At 46.9% G+C, this 17800-nt stretch overlaps 2 protein-coding genes across 2 annotated transcripts in view; one reads left to right on the forward strand and one right to left on the reverse strand.

The window, feature by feature from the left end:
- LOC145361929 (acid-sensing ion channel 2-like) overlaps positions 1-1159 on the forward strand; it is a 10166-nt gene extending 9007 nt beyond the window's left edge. Inside the window, exons 2-3 of the mRNA XM_080217913.1 lie at positions 4-261; positions 1043-1159. Of these exons, the coding sequence (XP_080074039.1) occupies positions 4-261; positions 1043-1159 (375 nt within the window). The remainder of the gene's footprint in view (positions 1-3; positions 262-1042) is intronic.
- A 4778-nt stretch (positions 1160-5937) lies between these two features.
- The window catches only part of LOC145361834 (sodium channel protein type 8 subunit alpha-like), a 191579-nt gene continuing 179716 nt past the window's right edge, over positions 5938-17800 (reverse strand). Inside the window, exons 24-28 of the mRNA XM_080217785.1 lie at positions 17174-17227; positions 15078-15215; positions 10433-10537; positions 9259-9529; positions 5938-7699 (exon numbers count right to left, since the gene is read on the reverse strand). Of these exons, the coding sequence (XP_080073911.1) occupies positions 6540-7699; positions 9259-9529; positions 10433-10537; positions 15078-15215; positions 17174-17227 (1728 nt within the window). The 3' untranslated portion in view covers positions 5938-6539. The remainder of the gene's footprint in view (positions 7700-9258; positions 9530-10432; positions 10538-15077; positions 15216-17173; positions 17228-17800) is intronic.

Below are 17800 nucleotides of genomic sequence, written 5' to 3' on the forward strand. Positions count from 1 at the left end.
TAGCTCCGAGAATGGCAGGTGGGCCGTGCCCAACTCAATCCGGCTGCCATTCTCCAGGAGAGCGAGTGGGCTATTTGGCTGCAGAGGCATCGCATGTCCGAGTCGCCACCGCCGTGCTGGAAGGCGTCTCCAGGTTCCAATCAGAGCCAACCAGGCCCTTCCGTTCCCCGTGTGTTCCGAGGGCAAGTTTGGTACCACCGCCAAGGTTTGCGTGACGTTGACGAACAGGCCGACTACGCTGGGACTTCGCTTTTACCCAGCGTAGGGGAAAGTTATAAAGACACGCCAATCAAAGTCGGGGGGGGGAAAAAACTGAAAGTAAGATTGGAGAGAGAGAGAGCAGAACAAATTGTAATTAAAAGTCAAGATTGACCAACAGATAGTCAGATGCATAGGATACGCCTCACTATAAGTTATCACCAAATCTAACCATCAGGGCTGTTGATCTATTCTCCAGGTATAATGCCTTTAAAAATTGCACACTGTCACACCAAGCACCAACACTGCAAAGGGTTCACATACCACAAGGAGGAAATTAAAAATACCTTTCACACCACCCGGGCACCCCAGACTACCCCGCAGGTAACAGAACCACGACCACTATCCTGACTCAGTGCAGCTGCCGCTTTTGCGCACAGCAAGATCCCAAAGGTAGCAGTCGGACGGCCCAGGATTCATTGAAAGGGGTGGGGGGGGGGGGAGGTGGGGTGCGGGGGACCATGGAATGGTATTCTCTGCACCGCCCTGGAACGAACCAGGTTGGGGGGGGAGGGCGGGGGGGTTGGGGTGTCTGACACACCATCGCACTCACAGATGCCACGGAAATACCAGTCACATTTTAGGGCAAACCAGGCTTGGCCCACACCATGGAGCTCCCGGTTTGCCACAATCAAGAAGTCAAGAGGCTGACAGTTCTCTCGGGTTTAGTAAATGTCAGCGGCAAAGACTTGCATTGTCACTGCTGTTAGAAACCTGGCTTCAGAAGCAAAGAATTACTTTGGCGTCCTGGCTGCCACATAAGCAGCCGCCATTTTGCTCACAGTACAATCTCACCGTTCTTTCGGGTGAACCAATTGAACGAAAAACAAACTCAGGGATAAAAACCAAAAGGAAGCCCCCCACCCCAAAAGGAGAAGGGAACCGCCCGAATGAAACTTAAAACATTCAAACGTGATTAATAGACTCAATAACACATCCCGCTCCCCCTGCGGCGTCCAACGAGCACAAGAGGCCTCATTGGTGAACGTAGACAACCGTGTGATCTCACCACCGCCAACAAAATAAATAATACCTCAGGCAGAAGTGGTTGATTGCAGAAAGTTGACCGCAACACCTCGAAGGAGAGTTTTCTACCAAGACGCAGCGTAGGATCGATTGACATCCGTCCGAATGACTCAGACGAGGTGGTGTTCTGGTCTGCTCATCGCATTGAAGGGGGTGACACCCCTGAGAATGCAGCATTCCCTGGCCACTTATGGGACACATTTAGCCAATAACCATTGGAGAGAAAGTAAAGCTGGCTTTTAAGAACACATCTTACGGAAACGCCTCTCCTGCACAAATTAATTACCCGCAAGGGCCGTCATTACGATAGAGCAGCAATTTGCGCAAGACTGAAGCAATGTTGGCGAGGGCCCCTCAGAGAAGGAAAATTGGCCATTGCTCAGTACTTCCCTGCTAACTAGCAACCAACATCCGCTGTGGTTTCGAATCCCATTCCCAACTTCCAAGGAGGGTTAACACACAAAAAAAAAAGGGGCTGACTTGAGTTCTCAACGCGGTTCAATAGCATTAAAAAGTCCATACATTTTATCGGCCATGTCAGAAACGTCACACGTGTTTCAGAATGTCTTTGCGTTACGGGATGGATATAGGTTGCGGAGGGTGGTAGTGAGATTGTGGGGGGGGGGCGCAGGTGGAGGCAAAAGAGGGATTGTATTTGCATAGCACCTAATTGTACCGCACCACCGCCGCCGGATGATGAGTTGCAGTGGCCGCTGTTGCGCTGGAGGAAATTTCGGCAGCCGCTTTGCGCACAGCAAGATCCCACGGGCAGCAAGCGACCGGTTGGCACTGAGGAAAGAGCGTTGCCTCAGGACGCCCCCACCCTTCTTCAATGGGAGAACTACCCTCCACCTAAATAAGCCGGGCGGGGGAATGGGGTGGGTGGTGGATAGTGTAGGGTGCGTGGCACCCAAGAGTTGGCACTTCCGATAATGTGGCACACTCCCCAACACCAGAAGGCCAGCCCAGGTGTTAAGCCCAAGTGGTGGGGCAAGGGATGGTCACCCTTTGACCCAATGGCCCTCGTAACTGAGCCACCCAGACATGGGTTTCAGTTTATCGCACCATGTTGTCGGGAAGCAGAGATAAACATACAGGAAGAGGTGACGTTGAGCTCCATTTTGCCTAATCTCTCACTCTTGAGATGGGAGGCCCTAGAGAGAAACCTGACATTCCATTATTGTAAGCCAAGCTCCAATACATAATTCACAATGCTGGCAGCGGGAGTTATATTTGGCGTCTTTATATATTTTTTCAATTTATCTTCTATCGCTGACTCCTTTGCTCGCGTGTTTTTGGCAAAGAAATGTCCGAAGCGCGTGGGGATTAGCACAACTCACCTTGGACAGGAGTGGGGAAACAGGCAGCATTGTACTCAAAGAAACACATGCCAGTCAGAAGAGGCGGGCAGGGTTTTTCCAATTGCCAAGCACTTCAGTATGAGGTGGCAGCACAGCCAGAGGCGAAACAGAGCTCCCTCTGCTCCACCCTGGGAGTGGGCCCCGTCCTTATCATTTCGGAGCAGTTCCCCACTGGACCACAATGACTTTCTCCCAATTCATGTGCTCTCCCTGCTGGCCAGCGAGTCCTTGAATGATGCCCAGTTTTGTGCATTTGGATCACTGCTATCAGGAGACTCCCCAACCCCAAACTCATTTCATTCAGGGAGGGGAGAGACTTTCATCTTGTCAAACCAGGTTGCGTGCTCATCAAATTAACCCACTTCACTATTCAAGGGTGTTCCATGCTATCTGAGGCAGGACCCTCCTTCAAGCTGAACTGCAATCATTTGTGAGGGTATCTCCAGGACAATTTAGACCTTGTTTACTTAAAATCATGTCACTAATTTCATACTTGGATGCCATTTTGGCCCTTCACTGTTGCTGGGTCAAAATCCTGGAAATCCCTAACAGCACTGTGGGTGTACCTACACCAATGGACTGACTGATGTCCAATAACAATCCTGGAACTCCCTCTCTAACAGCACTGTGGGTGTACCTGCACCACATGGACTGACTGATGTCCAATAACAATCCTGGAACTCCCTCCCTAACAGCACTGTGGGTGTACCTGCACCACATGGACTGACTGATGTCCAATAACAATCCTGGAACTCCCTCCCTAACAGCACTGTGGGTGTACCTGCACCACATGGACTGACTGATGTCCAATAACAATCCTGGAACTCCCTCCCTAACAGCACTGTGGGTGTACCTACACCACATGGACTGCAGCGATTCAAGAAGGCAGCTCACCCACCACCTTCTTAAGGGGCAATGAGAGATGGGCAATAAATGCTGGACCAGCCCAGGATAAAAATAACAGCTGATCCACCTATGTTAACATTTGAGGCACCCAAGGAAGGGTGGCGGGGGCGAGTGGCGGGGGGGCGTGTGCGGTAGTGGAATATCAACGCTTAAAGCTCTTAATGTAATTGATGAGTACAACGGGGTTCAGAGCTGTGAATTCACGGGGGTGGTTGGGGGGGAGGGCACTGTCTTCATTGTGGGACAGGGTGCTGGGGGGGGGGGGGGAGCGGTGGGGACAGCATGTCCTACAGCATCGCACCGTATTTGCCGCAGGTTTTAACAACACGATGTTGGTGGGGGGGGTTTGCGCAAGATAACAGAAACAACCGTTTCGCTGAAGACAGTACCCCTCCTCGGAAACAAGACCCACCCCCACCCCCCCACCTCCCCGCACCCTCCCCCATCCCCCCGCAACCAAGAGAAAAAGAAATAAACACAAAAATTGCACACCAAGACAGCCTCAACCTGATAGAGTAGAAAGTGTAATATTTATTCTTTAGACTTGTATTAATAATGTAGCTTTTACCATTTATTGTTTGGCTATTTATCATCAACCACCATGCATTTCACTAACACATTACTAGTTTACTACTAAGATTTTAAAATTACAGTGCACATCTGTGTAGCGGGAAATGAAAACCAGGATGTGGCTTGGTTCTTTTAGTTTTGTGACCCCATTGCTTCCATTCAGAGCAGTTAGGTAAGGACAAGCAAGTACTGTGAACCTACACAAGCCCCGAGATTGACAGTTGGACGACATCAAGAATCTTGCTGCAGAGAAAGAAAAACAGAAATGAGAGCGAGACGCATCCACAATATGTTGCTTGCTTTCCCTAATGCCGTGATTTTCTCGGTCTGCTTTTGCCGCCTGCACTTCCGTTTGCTAGCTTCTGCAAAATTAGCGCGAAAAATCTAATTCCGAACAGAATTGGTCGTTAAATGGGTTTATTGCACAGAGAAAACACTGGGTTTTGTGGTGTTCAAGATTTTGGATTTTTTTTTACAATTTGCCATTCTGTTCAAAAGATTGGGATGTTAACAAATGAGAAAGTATTCATGGATTCAAAATAACAGTTGTGAAAATGGCATCAGCTCGAAGCCATTCGGTTTAATTTTGTCTTTTTTTTTCTCCTTGTCTGTATTTACAAAAAATGCATGCCAATAAAATAAAATGATATATTACAATATTTATAATATTTCTCTTAAAAATCCCAACCACACCTTTTCAGCATACGTTTGCACTGTTTACAATATAGGCTGTACATCTATGTATGACTTTTTTTCATTTGTTTTTTTTTACACATCGTATTCTAATCGGGGAAGCTGGGAAGAGGAAAATTGAGACTCTTCATTTTGGCCGTCGCAAGATGGCCCTGATGTGAAATGAAATGAGGTCACGTGACCAGCCACCCCGCGTTCAGCTCCCGTGGCCCATCGCGTGCTCTTTCGATTTCGTCCTTGTGTTTTTTTTTGTTGTTTGATCCGTTTGCTTTTTTTTAAACAAATGTGAGTACTAGAGAAAAAACATTTTATATGTGTCTACAGAGAAGCAAGGAAACATGCATCAGAGTGCCAACTGCAAACCATCTCACTGATGAAGGTGTCAATGTCCAGTTGCTGTTTCAAAGAGATTAGAAAGTCAAAAACAGTATCAACTCAGATTAATACACATCTTGGTGCTACGTGTTACCCTAGTATCCAGTACCCAAAAATTGCACCACAGAGATAAGCTGCCATCGTCACAGCGTTCCTTATCTCTGTATAAAATGTCTACTTTGCAATATGAAGGTGATTAATCAATACTGCAAGATACAAATGAACGATCTTCGAAGCCCTAGTTTTGGTTTACACTGAATTTTAAATACAACAAAGCCATTCTTGTATCTGTTTTAGGTTTTCCCATTGAAGGGCGATACAGAGCAGCAATAATGTGCAACAATGGCTGTGTGTTCAGAACATTAGCTATTAAACATACACACAACCCCCTTTTTTTTGTTTGTTTGTTTAAACTTCTACTGAGGTTGGATGAATGATTTGTTAAAGACTTTGTAAATATTTGTGAAGGGCATGATATTAGGCTGTCCTCCCTCCTGTTACAGTGTACGGTGGACCTCTTCAGCCCACCAGATGTCATCTCCAGGTGGACAAAGTACTTGTGTCTGTGGTGTATGACTCTACATGCATGATTTTCTTGATCACAACATGCTATCATGCAAATCATTTCTATGCATTGAACAAGCACATTTTTTTTGTTGTTTTGTTTTTGGAAGCGGCCTGAGTAAGTCACCCACCCCCCACCCTCCCGACCCACCCCCCACCCCCCCGCCAACCCCTCAGTCCGAAAGAGAAAAAAAAAACCCACTTACCTCCCCCTTTATTCCCCCAAGCAACATGAAGCCCATGTGGAGAGAGGAAAAGAAAGTATGCAGGTACAAGAAAGGAACGGTGGCGGAAAAAACATGACATGGGCTACATGTTACTGCAGTTGTTGAACAGAGGAGGCAACTGTAATTTTGCGTGGTCAAAACAAACCTTGTTTCTTTGTGTCTGAAGGGAGTGGAACAAAATGGGAAAATAAAATCTGTCTGTCTGACCCCCTTGGCAATGTACTGATCCTAGCAGCCATTTTGTTTCTGTTTGTCCATTTTGCTGCAATGACTGCTGAGTTAGATGTAGATGCAGTAACCACCTGTTGGAGTTTATTGAATCCCCTTTGCTGTACAGAGTTCTAAGTGTCATGACAGGTAAAGGTCACCGTCGTCTAGGCAACAACTTTATATTGTAAGCAGATTATGTTTGGTATAGATCTCTAGGTGAGAGTTCTTTTTGTTCTAGAAATTGGGTCACTGTTCTGCACTGATATATATATTCATATATATATATATATCTATATACTCTTTTTTTAAGTCTGTAAACAACATTTGCTTGCAAATGGAATTTTGTTTTTCACAACTTAGATTCCCTGATGTCTTTTTGGTTGTTTTTGCCTTTATCAGTGCCTTTTCGATCTTTCACTTGCTTCTCAGGTTTTGTTACACTGTCGTACGATGGCAGTGAAGCAGTAGAAGGAGAGCCTTCCTTCTTCTCTTGGTGGGTGTTGCCGTTCTCATTGGCATGCCCTCCTGGCTTGGTGCAGGGAACCCGTCCTTTGAGGACAACTTTTCGCCTCGCCAGGTGTGCCCTGTAGGCCTGCTGGATGATGATGGCGCAGACCTCCTCGTGTTTGCGCCGGAGGGTGGTGGTGATGGGCTCGTAGGACACCTTGGAGGGGTTGGATGCCACAAACCTCTCCTCCATCTGCTGCCGGAGAACATCCATTTCTCCGCCCTCTCCCAGCACACGCTTGGTGAACGCGAATAAGATATCCAAGCAATGGATCCGATCACCGCTCACCATGGGCAGGTCCATGGCAATGAGTTCAATGTGATTGGGCTTCGGGACGCGGAGTGGAGCTTCCAAGGTGTCGGCAAAGTCAGACAGCTTGTTATACTCGATGAACTGCGTGGCGTCCGGGTCAAACTTCTCCCAGATCTCATAGAATGTCTCAAAGTCATCCTCACTCAGCGGTTCGGCACTCTCTTCGGTTGCCACGCTGAAGTTCTCCAGGATGATGGCGATGTACATATTCACAACAATCAAAAAGGATATGATGATATAACTGACAAAGAAAAAGATGCCCACGCTCGGGTTGCCGCAGTCACCCTTGACGGCGGTGCCAGGATTCTCCTTTTCAAGGTCACAATCCGGTGGCCTGTTCAAGATCGGCAAGAGTAAGCCATCCCAACCGGCGGACGTGGTGACCTGGAACAGGCAGATCATACTGTTGCCAAAGGTTTCAAAGTTAAACATGTCATCGATGCCAGAATCCTTCTTGACGTAGGCAAAATTAGACATCCCAAATATTGAAAAGATGAACATAACCAGGAACAACAGGAGCCCAATGTTGAACAAGGCAGGCAAAGACATCATTAAGGCAAACAATAGCGTTCGGATTCCTTTGGCCCCTTTAATCAGACGCAAAATACGACCAATTCGAGCCAATCGAATTACTCGGAACAGCGTCGGCGACACAAAATATTTCTCAATTAAATCAGCCAGGAACATTCCTGAGGAAATAGAAGAAATTGGAATAATGTTACTGCTTGGAAGCAAATGATCTGCCACAGATGAAGCGTGGTCCTGTTAATAACTAAGGAAGGACGTTGCAGAAGCATCTTGCACAACAGTTTTAAGTTCAAGTTTGTTTATTAGTGTCGTGAGTCGGCTGCCATTAACACTGCAGCGAAGTTGCTGTGAAGTTACTGTGGGACGGCACAGGCACTGAGGGACAATTTAGCATGGCCAATCCACCTAACCCGCATATCTTTGGACACTAAGAGGCAATTTAGCATGGGTACTCCACTGAATCCGCACATCTTTGGACTGTGGGAGGAAACTGGAGCACCTGGAGAAAACCCATGCAGACATGGGGAGAATGTGCAAACTCCACACAGACAGTGACCCAAGCCAGGGATTGAACCCGGGTCCCTGGAATTGTGCCATTGTGCTGCCCCACTATAGTTAATTCATTGCCTCACCTCACATCATGAAGATAATGATGAAACATCACATTTTATTGACTGTGCAGATAGACTGTAAACTTCAATAAATATTACAGATTGTGAGGTGTTGTTCCCCTGAGGTATTGCTATTGGGGGTTAACAATCAAACAATTCGAACGTTCAACAAGTCTTGAGTCCAAAGAATTAATGCCTATTTTTCACGCTAAAGGAACGTGTGTGTGAAAATGTGGGACAGCCTTGGGGTGCACGGTGCTCTTTGTGGGTTGCACAGTGGTTGGCACTGCTGCCTCACAGCGCCAGGGACCTGGGTAATTTCCTCACTCTCACCCAATACATTGGCATCGTTTTTTTAACGAGGAAAGTAAAATGGTGGAATTAAGACTGCAGTAGTGACCAAAAACATCCCAAAATCCCATTTAGCCTCAACAACAGAACCCACTAAGTCCAAGAAATACAGATTCTGCCTCTGTGGGATGCGGAGGAAAGATGTTCCCACGCTTCCCAAAGGGAAGTTTTCCCAGATTATGGATGGTTTTTGTCTAGATCACAGCACCAGGGACCCCGGTTCGAGTTAACATGGCCAATCCACCTAACCTGCACATCTTTGGACACTAAGGGGCAATTTAGCATAGCCAATCCACCTAACCTGCACAGCTTTGGACACTAAGGGGCAATTTAGCATGGCCAATCCACCTAACCTGCACAGCTTTGGACACTAAGGGGAATTTAACATGGCCAATCCACCTAACTGACATATCTTTGGACATTAAGGGGCAATTTAGCATGGCCAATCCACGTAACACGCACATCTTTGGACTGTGGGAGGAAACCGGAGCACCTGGAGAAAACCCATGCAGACACGGGGGAGAACATGCAGACTCCACACAGACAGTGACCCAAGGCCAGGAATCGAACCCGGGTCCCTGGCGCTGCGAGGCAGCAGTGATAACCACCGTGCAGGTGCTGCGTATTGGACATGCTTGCTGGCCGTTGTTGCCTGGCTGTTAGCCAAGTGCTTGAACATCGATCTATCGCAGCGGAAGTGCACAATTGGGCAAGCCCGTTACGCTCACAAACGTGGTTACTGCAACGTTATTACTCACCAACAATGGAAAGGATCACAACCACAAAATCAAATATATTCCACCCAATGGTGAAATAATAGTGCCTCAGCGCAAACAGTTTGAGCACGCATTCGCTCGTGAAGAAAATGATGAAAATGAAGTTGATCCAATACAAAATATTTTCACTTTCTTTACTTTGATCGTCAGTCTCCACCATCATTGTCACCATGTTGAGGCAGATGAGTATCATAATAGTAATATCAAAAACCTGCTGAGTCACAAAGTCATAGACTCCACCCTGGATTACGTTCTGCAAACAAACACACAAAAATCAGACACAGGGATAACGATTAGTGGTGACTGTCCAGTGTGCCCGATGTACCCTCTGCCAGCCAACAGCAAGCTCTTTCCATTTACCCACAATTTGCAAACCAGCTTGGCACTCAAGATGACAAGGAGTTCATAGGATCCCAAAGGATGGCCATTTGGCCCATTGGACCTGCACCGTCAATAGTCCCACCTATCCCCGAACATCATGTGTTTACCCTGCTAACTCCCCCAACGTGAAGAGGCAATTTAGCATGGCCAATCCACCTAACCTGCACATCTTTGGACACTCAGGGGCAATTTAGCATGGCCAACCCACCTAACCTGCACATCTTTGGACTGTGGGAGGAAACTGAAGCATCCGGAGGAAACCCACGCAGACACAGGGAGAATGTGCAAACTCCACACAGACAGTGACCCAAGGCTGGAATTGAACCCAGGTCCCTAGTGGCGTGAGGCAGCAGTGCTAACCACTGTGCCACCGTGCTGCCCCAACATCACATGGAAGCTAGGTGCAGAGAAAAAGGTGGGACTCAATAAAATGATGCACTTCTCCAGCTTTGTAATCCGGCAAACTTGTCAAAGAAAGCTTAGATCTCAGCCAGAATTCTCCCATTTTGTTTGCCCCTGCACCCACCACCAGCAAGAACAGAAAATCCGGCGCTCAGATACATCTCCATTCGCAGCAGCAGGATTGGAAAACCCCAGCCGCGGGCAAGTTTGGGGAATCCCAGCCCTAGACTCCTAAAACAGGGCCACCTTGTGTAGAGGCTGAGCAGTGCATCGATGGACCTGACTACTGGAAATGCAGTGGAAAGACTACTTTCCCTTCACTAACTTGGAGAACTGGAGGGTTAGAGCACATCTCGTTTTTGAGCATGCTTACCAGCGGCCTTGGAATGGGCTTCTGTGGTTTCTTTGACCCTAGTTTCTTCATAGCATTATAATATTTCTTTTGTTCTTCAGTCATAAAGATATCCTGACCTCCAAAGTAAAGAGAACAGAAAGAAACTGGTTACAACCTCAGGAATTCTACCATTTGCCCCTTTTCATTTGCCTCCTACCCTTCCTTCACTCACTGGGAGACCTTTTACAGGTGTGGGTTGCTCAGATGGTTAGTCCCTTACCTAAGGATCATTCCACTGGAAGCTACAACCTAAATTTTGACTGTGCCCTCTTGCCAGCTGACACTCAAAGGTCACCACTGTTCACACTGGTGGGATTTTTCCAACCTGCTGCAGTCAAGATCCGGACAACATCCAGGCTTGGACTGACAGTGACAAGTAACACTCGTGCCACACAAATGCCAGGCAATGGCCATCACCAATAAGAGACATTCTAACCACCGCCCCTTGACATTCAATGGTGTTACCATCACTGAATCTCCCACTGTCAACATCCTTGGGGTTACCATTGACCAGAAACTCAACTGGACTCACCACACAAACACAGTGGCTACAAGAGCAGGTCAGAGGCTGGGAATCCTGCAGTGAGTAACTCACCTCCTGACTCCTGTCCACCATCTACAAGGTACAAGTCAGGAGTGTGATGGAATACTCCCCACTTGCCTGGATGGGTGCAGCTCCAACAACACTCAAGAAGCTCGACACCATCCAGGACAAAGCAGCCCCGCTTGATTGGCCCCCCATCCACAAACATTCACTCCCTCCACCACCGACGCTCAGTAGCAGCCGTGTGTACCATCTACAAGATGCACTGCAGCAACTCACCAAGGCTCCTTAGACAGCAACTTCCAAACCCACCACCACTTCCATCTAGAAGGACAAGGGCAGCAGATACCTGGGAACACCACCACCTGCAAGTTCCCCTCCAAGCCACTCACCATCCTGACTTGGAAATATATCGGCCGTTCCTTCACTGTCACTGGGTCAAAATCCTGGAACTCCCTCCCTAACAGCATTGAGGGTCAACCCACAGCACGTGGACTGCAGCGATTCAGAATGGCGGCTCACCACCTTCTCAAGGGGCGACTAGGGATGGGCAATAAATGCTGGCCCAGCCAGCGATGCCTATGTCCCACTAATGAATAAATGAAAAGTCTATGAAGATTTGACTGGGTGCCAAAATCTCCCACTCGCTACAGCGGGAGCGTGGCACAAATGGCCGATAAGGTGGTGCCCTCAAGGCTTCTGGTCTCCTCGGGTACTGGTCTCTTTTTTTTGACAGCCATGTCATTAAACCATTTCTTTCTGGGAAAATGACTGCCTCTGCAAAAATCAATAAACGCGTTGCTGTCTGCAGACGTGTGTGTATCTTTCCCACTCCAATCCAAGTCCGAGCAATCGGGTCTGCCACAGCAGTGAAACAGCTCTTAAGAAAGTCTCAAATGGCTCTGACGCTCCGTGATTGAGACCCAGGTATGTTGTCTTCCCTCATCTTTCTCTCCCCGTCCGTGACCTTCGATGGAGTCAACTAAACGATGCCGCCTTCAGCACTCCACCTCTGCTGCTTGGCCAAGTGGGATTGCCTTTGTTTTGTGGCATTCTTACCCAACCTTACAGGAGACCGAGTATCTTCACTGCCAGCTTATCTCTCGGTAAAAAGTCTGACAACACCACGTTTAAGTCCAACTGATTTATTTGATAGTACACTCACTCAAATAAATCAGTTGGACTTAAACCTGGTGTTGTCAGACTTTTTACTGTGTTTACCCTAGTCCAACACCGGCACATCCACATCATGGCTTATCTCTCGCCAGCCCTACGCCGTTATCGCTGGAATCCCTGAGGGGAACATATCCCTGGCCCCTCCCGACATGACGTTGATTTGCAACTTTGTTCAAAGACATGGGGGGGGGGGGGGGGGGGGATTTTCCCGCCTGGCCTGCTACGGGAAACGTAGCAGGCAGGGGAGGACGGACCATCCAAAGGTCTGTTGACCTCGGGTGGGATTTTCTGGTTTTGGGGTGAGCGCGGCTGAGTAATCCTGGCCCCTTGAGTCCCCAATCACTCAGGCATTCAAAGAATGGAAGATCAGGTTCAATCTCACAGTAAGGACTCTCATAATAACAACCACTTTCGGGTAAGATCGGACTGGAGGTGGAGCCAAAAGGGAGTCTGTAACTTGAAAGGAACGGTGATAACAGAGAAAGTGATGTCAGTGCAGCACTGACCTTCTGCCCTCTGATGTCACTAGTATTTCCTTTCTATACATAGAACGAGATGTAGGCCAATTGGCCCTTTGAGCCTGTTCTGTCATTCATTTTCATCATGGCTGATCATCAAATTCAATATCCTGAACCCGCCCATATCCCAAGATCTCTTCAGCCCTAAGAGCTATATCGAATTCGTTCTTGGAATCAGACAACGTTTTGCCCTCATGGGATGTGGGTATGGGTCCGCATTCATTGCCCGTGCTTGCTTGCCTTTTCAGAGACTATTTAAGAGTAAGCCACCTTGCTGTGGGTCCGGAGTCACACGTAGGCCAGACCGGGTAAGGACAGGCCCTCAGGTCCCATGTGACCATGCACTCCTATTGGATTGGTCCATGACTATGTTTGAGAAAGTACTGCAGTGGTTTGAATCATAGAATCTCTACAGTGTAGCAGGAGGCCATTCAGCCCATCAAGTACACACCAACTCTTCAACGGAGTATGTTACCCAGGTGCTATCCTTGTAACCCCACATATTTACCCCACTAATCCACCTAACCTGCACACCTTAGGTCACTACGGGGCAATTTAGCATTGCCAATCCATCTAACCTGCATGTCTTTGTGCACAAAGGGGCAATTTAGCATGGCCAATCCATCTAACCTGCATATCTTTGGGCACTAAGGGGCAAGTTAGCAAGGCCAATCCATCTAACCCACACATCTTTGGACACTGAGGGGCAATTTAGCATGGCCAATCCACCTAATCTGCACATCTTTGGACTGTGGGAGGAAACTGGAGCACCTGGAGAAAACCCAAGCAGACACAGGGAGAACGTGCACACTCCACACAGTCAGTGATCCGAGGCCAAAGGGTTGTGCACGTAACCCAGTCCATCACGCAAACCAGCCTACCATCCATCGACTCTATCTACATTTCCCGCTGCCTCAGAAAAGTAGCCGGCATATTCAAGGACCCCACGCACTGTGGACATTCTCTCTTCCACCCTCTTCCGTCGGGAAAAAGATACAAAAGTCTGAGGTCACGTACCAACTGACTTAAGAACAACTTCTTCCCTGCTGCTGTCAGACTTTTGAATGGACCTACCATATATTAAGCTTTCTCGACACCCTAGCTATGACTGTATCACTATATTCTGCACCCTCACTTTCCTTCTCTCCAAGTACTCTATGAATGGTATGCTTTGTCTGTACCGTGCACAAGAAACAAAACTTTTCACTGTATCCCAATACATATGACAATAACAAATCAAATCAAATATTAAGCTGATCTCTCTCTCCACATCTATGACTGTAACACCATATTCTGTACCCTCTCCTTTCCTTGTCCCCTATGTACTCTACGAATGGTATACTTTATCTGTATAGCACACAAGAAACAATACTTTTCACTGTATCCCAATACATGTGACAATAATAAATCAAATCAGAATTCCTTATTCTGCACTCTCTCCTTTCCTTCTCTATGAATGGTATGTTTTGTCTGTACAGTGCGCAAGAAACAATACTTTTCACTGTATACTAATACATGTGATAAAAATTAAATATTAAGTTGATCTTTCTCAACACCCTAGCTATGACTCTAACACTACATTCTGCACCCTCTCCTTTCCTTCTCCCCCATGTACTCGATGAACAGTATGCTTTGTCTGTATAGCACGCAAGAATCAAGACTTTTCACTGTATCCCAATATATGTGACTAATAAATCAAATCAAATATTAAGTTGATCTTTCTCTACACCCTATCTGTAACTGTAACACTATATTCTGCACTCTCTCCTTTCCTTCTCCCCTATGTACTCCATGAACGGTATGCTTTGTCTGTATAGTGTACAAGAAACAATACTTTTCACTGTATCCCAATACATGTGACAATAATAAATCAAATCAAATATGAAGCTGATCTTTCTCTACGCCCTAGCTATAACTGTAACACTACAATCTGCACTCTCTCCTTTCCTTCTCCCCTATGTTTCATTTTGTCTGTATAGCGAGCAAGCAACAATACTTTTCACTGTATCCCAATACATGTGACAATAATAAATCAAATCTTTGGATCATGGGAGGAAACCAGAGCACCCAAAGGAAACTTATACAGACACAGGGAGAACGTGCAAATTCTACACAGACAGTGACCCAAGCCGGGAATTGAACCCACTGTGCCATTGCCTTCCACAGTGTTACTGACCAGGAAACTCTCAAATGAATTCTGTAGGCATTGAACACAGGGATGTCATTAATCCATTTCATTTGTCTCCATCATCGAAAATAATATTCAACTGTGCAATGTGGACTTGGAACCCAAATGGATGAGTCGCCTTGAAAGGTTTGTGAAAAAGAGAGTGAGAAAGCCATTCTCAGAAGCTTTCCTTCCTCAGACAAAGAGAAGTAAACTTATCTTTTTCTTTTGCTGATTGAAGTTGTCAATGATTACACCAATGAACAGGTTGAGTGTGAAGAAGGATCCAAAGATAATGAAGATGACAAAGTATATATACATATAGATGTTATCCTCATAGAGTGGTTGCTCTCCAGTCTGGAATGACAAAGAAGAATCATTAACAGTTTACAGCACAACATAAGAACATAAGAAATAGGAGCAGGAGTAGGCCATCTAGCCCTTCGAGCCTGCCCCGCCAAACAATAAGATCATGGCTGATCTGAAGTGGATCAGTTCCACTTTCCCGCTTTCTCCCCATAACCCTTAATTCCCTTGTCTAACAGAAACCTATCTACCCGTGACTTAAATATATTTAGCGAGTTGGCCTCCACCACTTCAACGGGCAGAGAATTCCAGAGATTCACCACCCTTTGAGTGAAGAAGTTCCTCCTCAACTCTGTTCTAAACAGCTCCCCCCTGCCGCTTATCTTGAGGCTGTGCCCTCTAGTCCTGCTATCCTTTCTAAGCGGGAAAAATCTCTCTACCTCTACCCTATCCATCCCCTTCATTATCTTATATGTCTCTTATACAACAGAAAGGGGATGCAGAGACCAGCTTGTGTCTCGCAAGGAAAACCTTTCTCCCTCTTTGTATTTTGTGCAGGCGGCTTCAGCAATGTAAGAGATGCAAGAGCTCAGAGGAGATAACTGAGGTTGGGTAGCTCTTTCGCAGTGGGCGTTTCCATTGAAGAACTCACCTCATATACGCATATTTCACGTATTCCACTGAATGGAAATGTCAAAACAGGGTTTGTCTCCTGTCTAGAACCCTGATGATGGTTTACCCATAGAAGAGAACAGAATCGCAACAGGGGCCCATCGAGCCAGCTTCACCAACATTCATACCCAGGCCCCAGCCTCATAACCACACATATTTACTCTGCTAATCCCCCGACACTAAAGGGGCAATTTAGCATGGCCAATCCACCTAACCTGCACATCTTTGGATACTAAGGGGTAATTTAGTATGACCAATCTCCCTAACCTACACATCCCTAGACATGAAGGGACAATTTAGCATGGCCAATCCACCAAATCCACACATTTTTGGAAGCTAAGGGACAATTTAGTATGGCCAATATTGCTTTCCTTTTTGTACTTCGAAAGGTCGTGAATGTAGCCCAATCCATCACGCAAACCAGTCTCCCATCCACTGACACTGTCTACACTTCCCGCTGCCTCAGTAAAGCAGCCAGTATAATTAAGGACCCCACACACCCCGGACATTCTCTCTTCCACCTTCTTCTGTCAGAAAGAGATACAAAAGTCTGAGGGCGCGTACCAACCGACTCAAGAACAGCTTCTTCCCTGCTGCTGTCAAGACTTTTGAATGGACTTACCGTATACGCTACACTCTATCTGTAACTGTAACAGTACATTCTGCACCCTCTTCTTTCCTTCTCTATGAACGGTATGCTTTGTCTGTATAGCACGCAAGAAACAATACTTTTCACTGTATCCCAATACATGTGACAATAATAAATCAAATCAAATCAAATCAGAACTGTTCCCTATAAATTTACCACAGAAGTCACACCACTGGGATATTTTACTCTTGAACTCTTTTCTGTCACACTCGGGTCAATTTGCCTCAAGATTGTAAACAGGGCAGGATGTCACCTTCCCGCCTACCATTGAAGATGTTGCCTTGTCAAGAGTTGGGGTTGATGAGCCAGGTTCTGGTACCTTAAGCATGAGGTGGGCTAGGACAGCCACCAGGTTTGCTTGGCCACTGGGGAGGTCAGAGGTGAACCCAATTCTGTTTCCACCTCAGGCCCGCGCAGTGCATTTCATGGCAGGTGACCCGGCTGCAGTCAGGAGTAGAAACGCGAACAAATTTTAACTGCCGCTTCTGGAGTGCATGGCAAATGGGCTTCACCCAGTTGACATCGGGAAGCTTGGCCTCTGCTTGGCTTGCAAGAATGCAACACCTCCAAAACGGATGAGAGGGTACACGATCTGGTGCGTGCCTTACATTGGTAACTGAGGGTATCACATGTGCCCAACACTCACCATCGGGCAAGAGTTGCCACGCATTTTGCTGCCTGCACTTACCCGTCGCGAATCCACAGCAGCATACATGATTTCCATCCAACCTTTGAAGGTAGCCTGGAAACAAACAGATGAACACTCAATGAACAGTGCACTGCTTTCAATCACTTTGCACTCCGATGATCAGAGAACGCAACATTTTGCCACGATGACAATGCTGTCATCTCATGTTCAAATAAGCACATTAGTTTTCACATTTTCAATGGGAAATCCCTACAGTGCAGAAGGAGGCCATTTGGCCCATCGAGACCGCACCAACCACAGTCCCGCTCAGGCCCCATACCCATAACCCCACATATATACACTGCTAATTCCCCTGACACTAAGGGACAATTTAGCATGGCCAATCCACCCTAACCTACACATCTTTGGACACTAAGGAGCAATTTAGCACGGCCAATCCACCTAACCTACACATCTTTGGACACTAAGGGGCAATTTAGCACGGCCAATCCACCCTAACCTGCACATCTTTGGACACTAAGGAGCAATTTAGCATGGCCAATCCACCTAACCTACACATCTTTGGACACTAAGGAGCAATTTAGCACGGCCAATCCACCTAACCTACACATCTTTGGACACTAAGGGGCAATTTAGCACGGCCAATCCACCCTAACCTGCACATCT

Source organism: Carcharhinus amblyrhynchos, chromosome X, assembly GCF_965287045.1.
Source record: "Carcharhinus amblyrhynchos chromosome X, sCarAmb.v2.hapA, whole genome shotgun sequence".
NCBI classification, from domain to species: domain Eukaryota; kingdom Metazoa; phylum Chordata; class Chondrichthyes; order Carcharhiniformes; family Carcharhinidae; genus Carcharhinus; species Carcharhinus amblyrhynchos.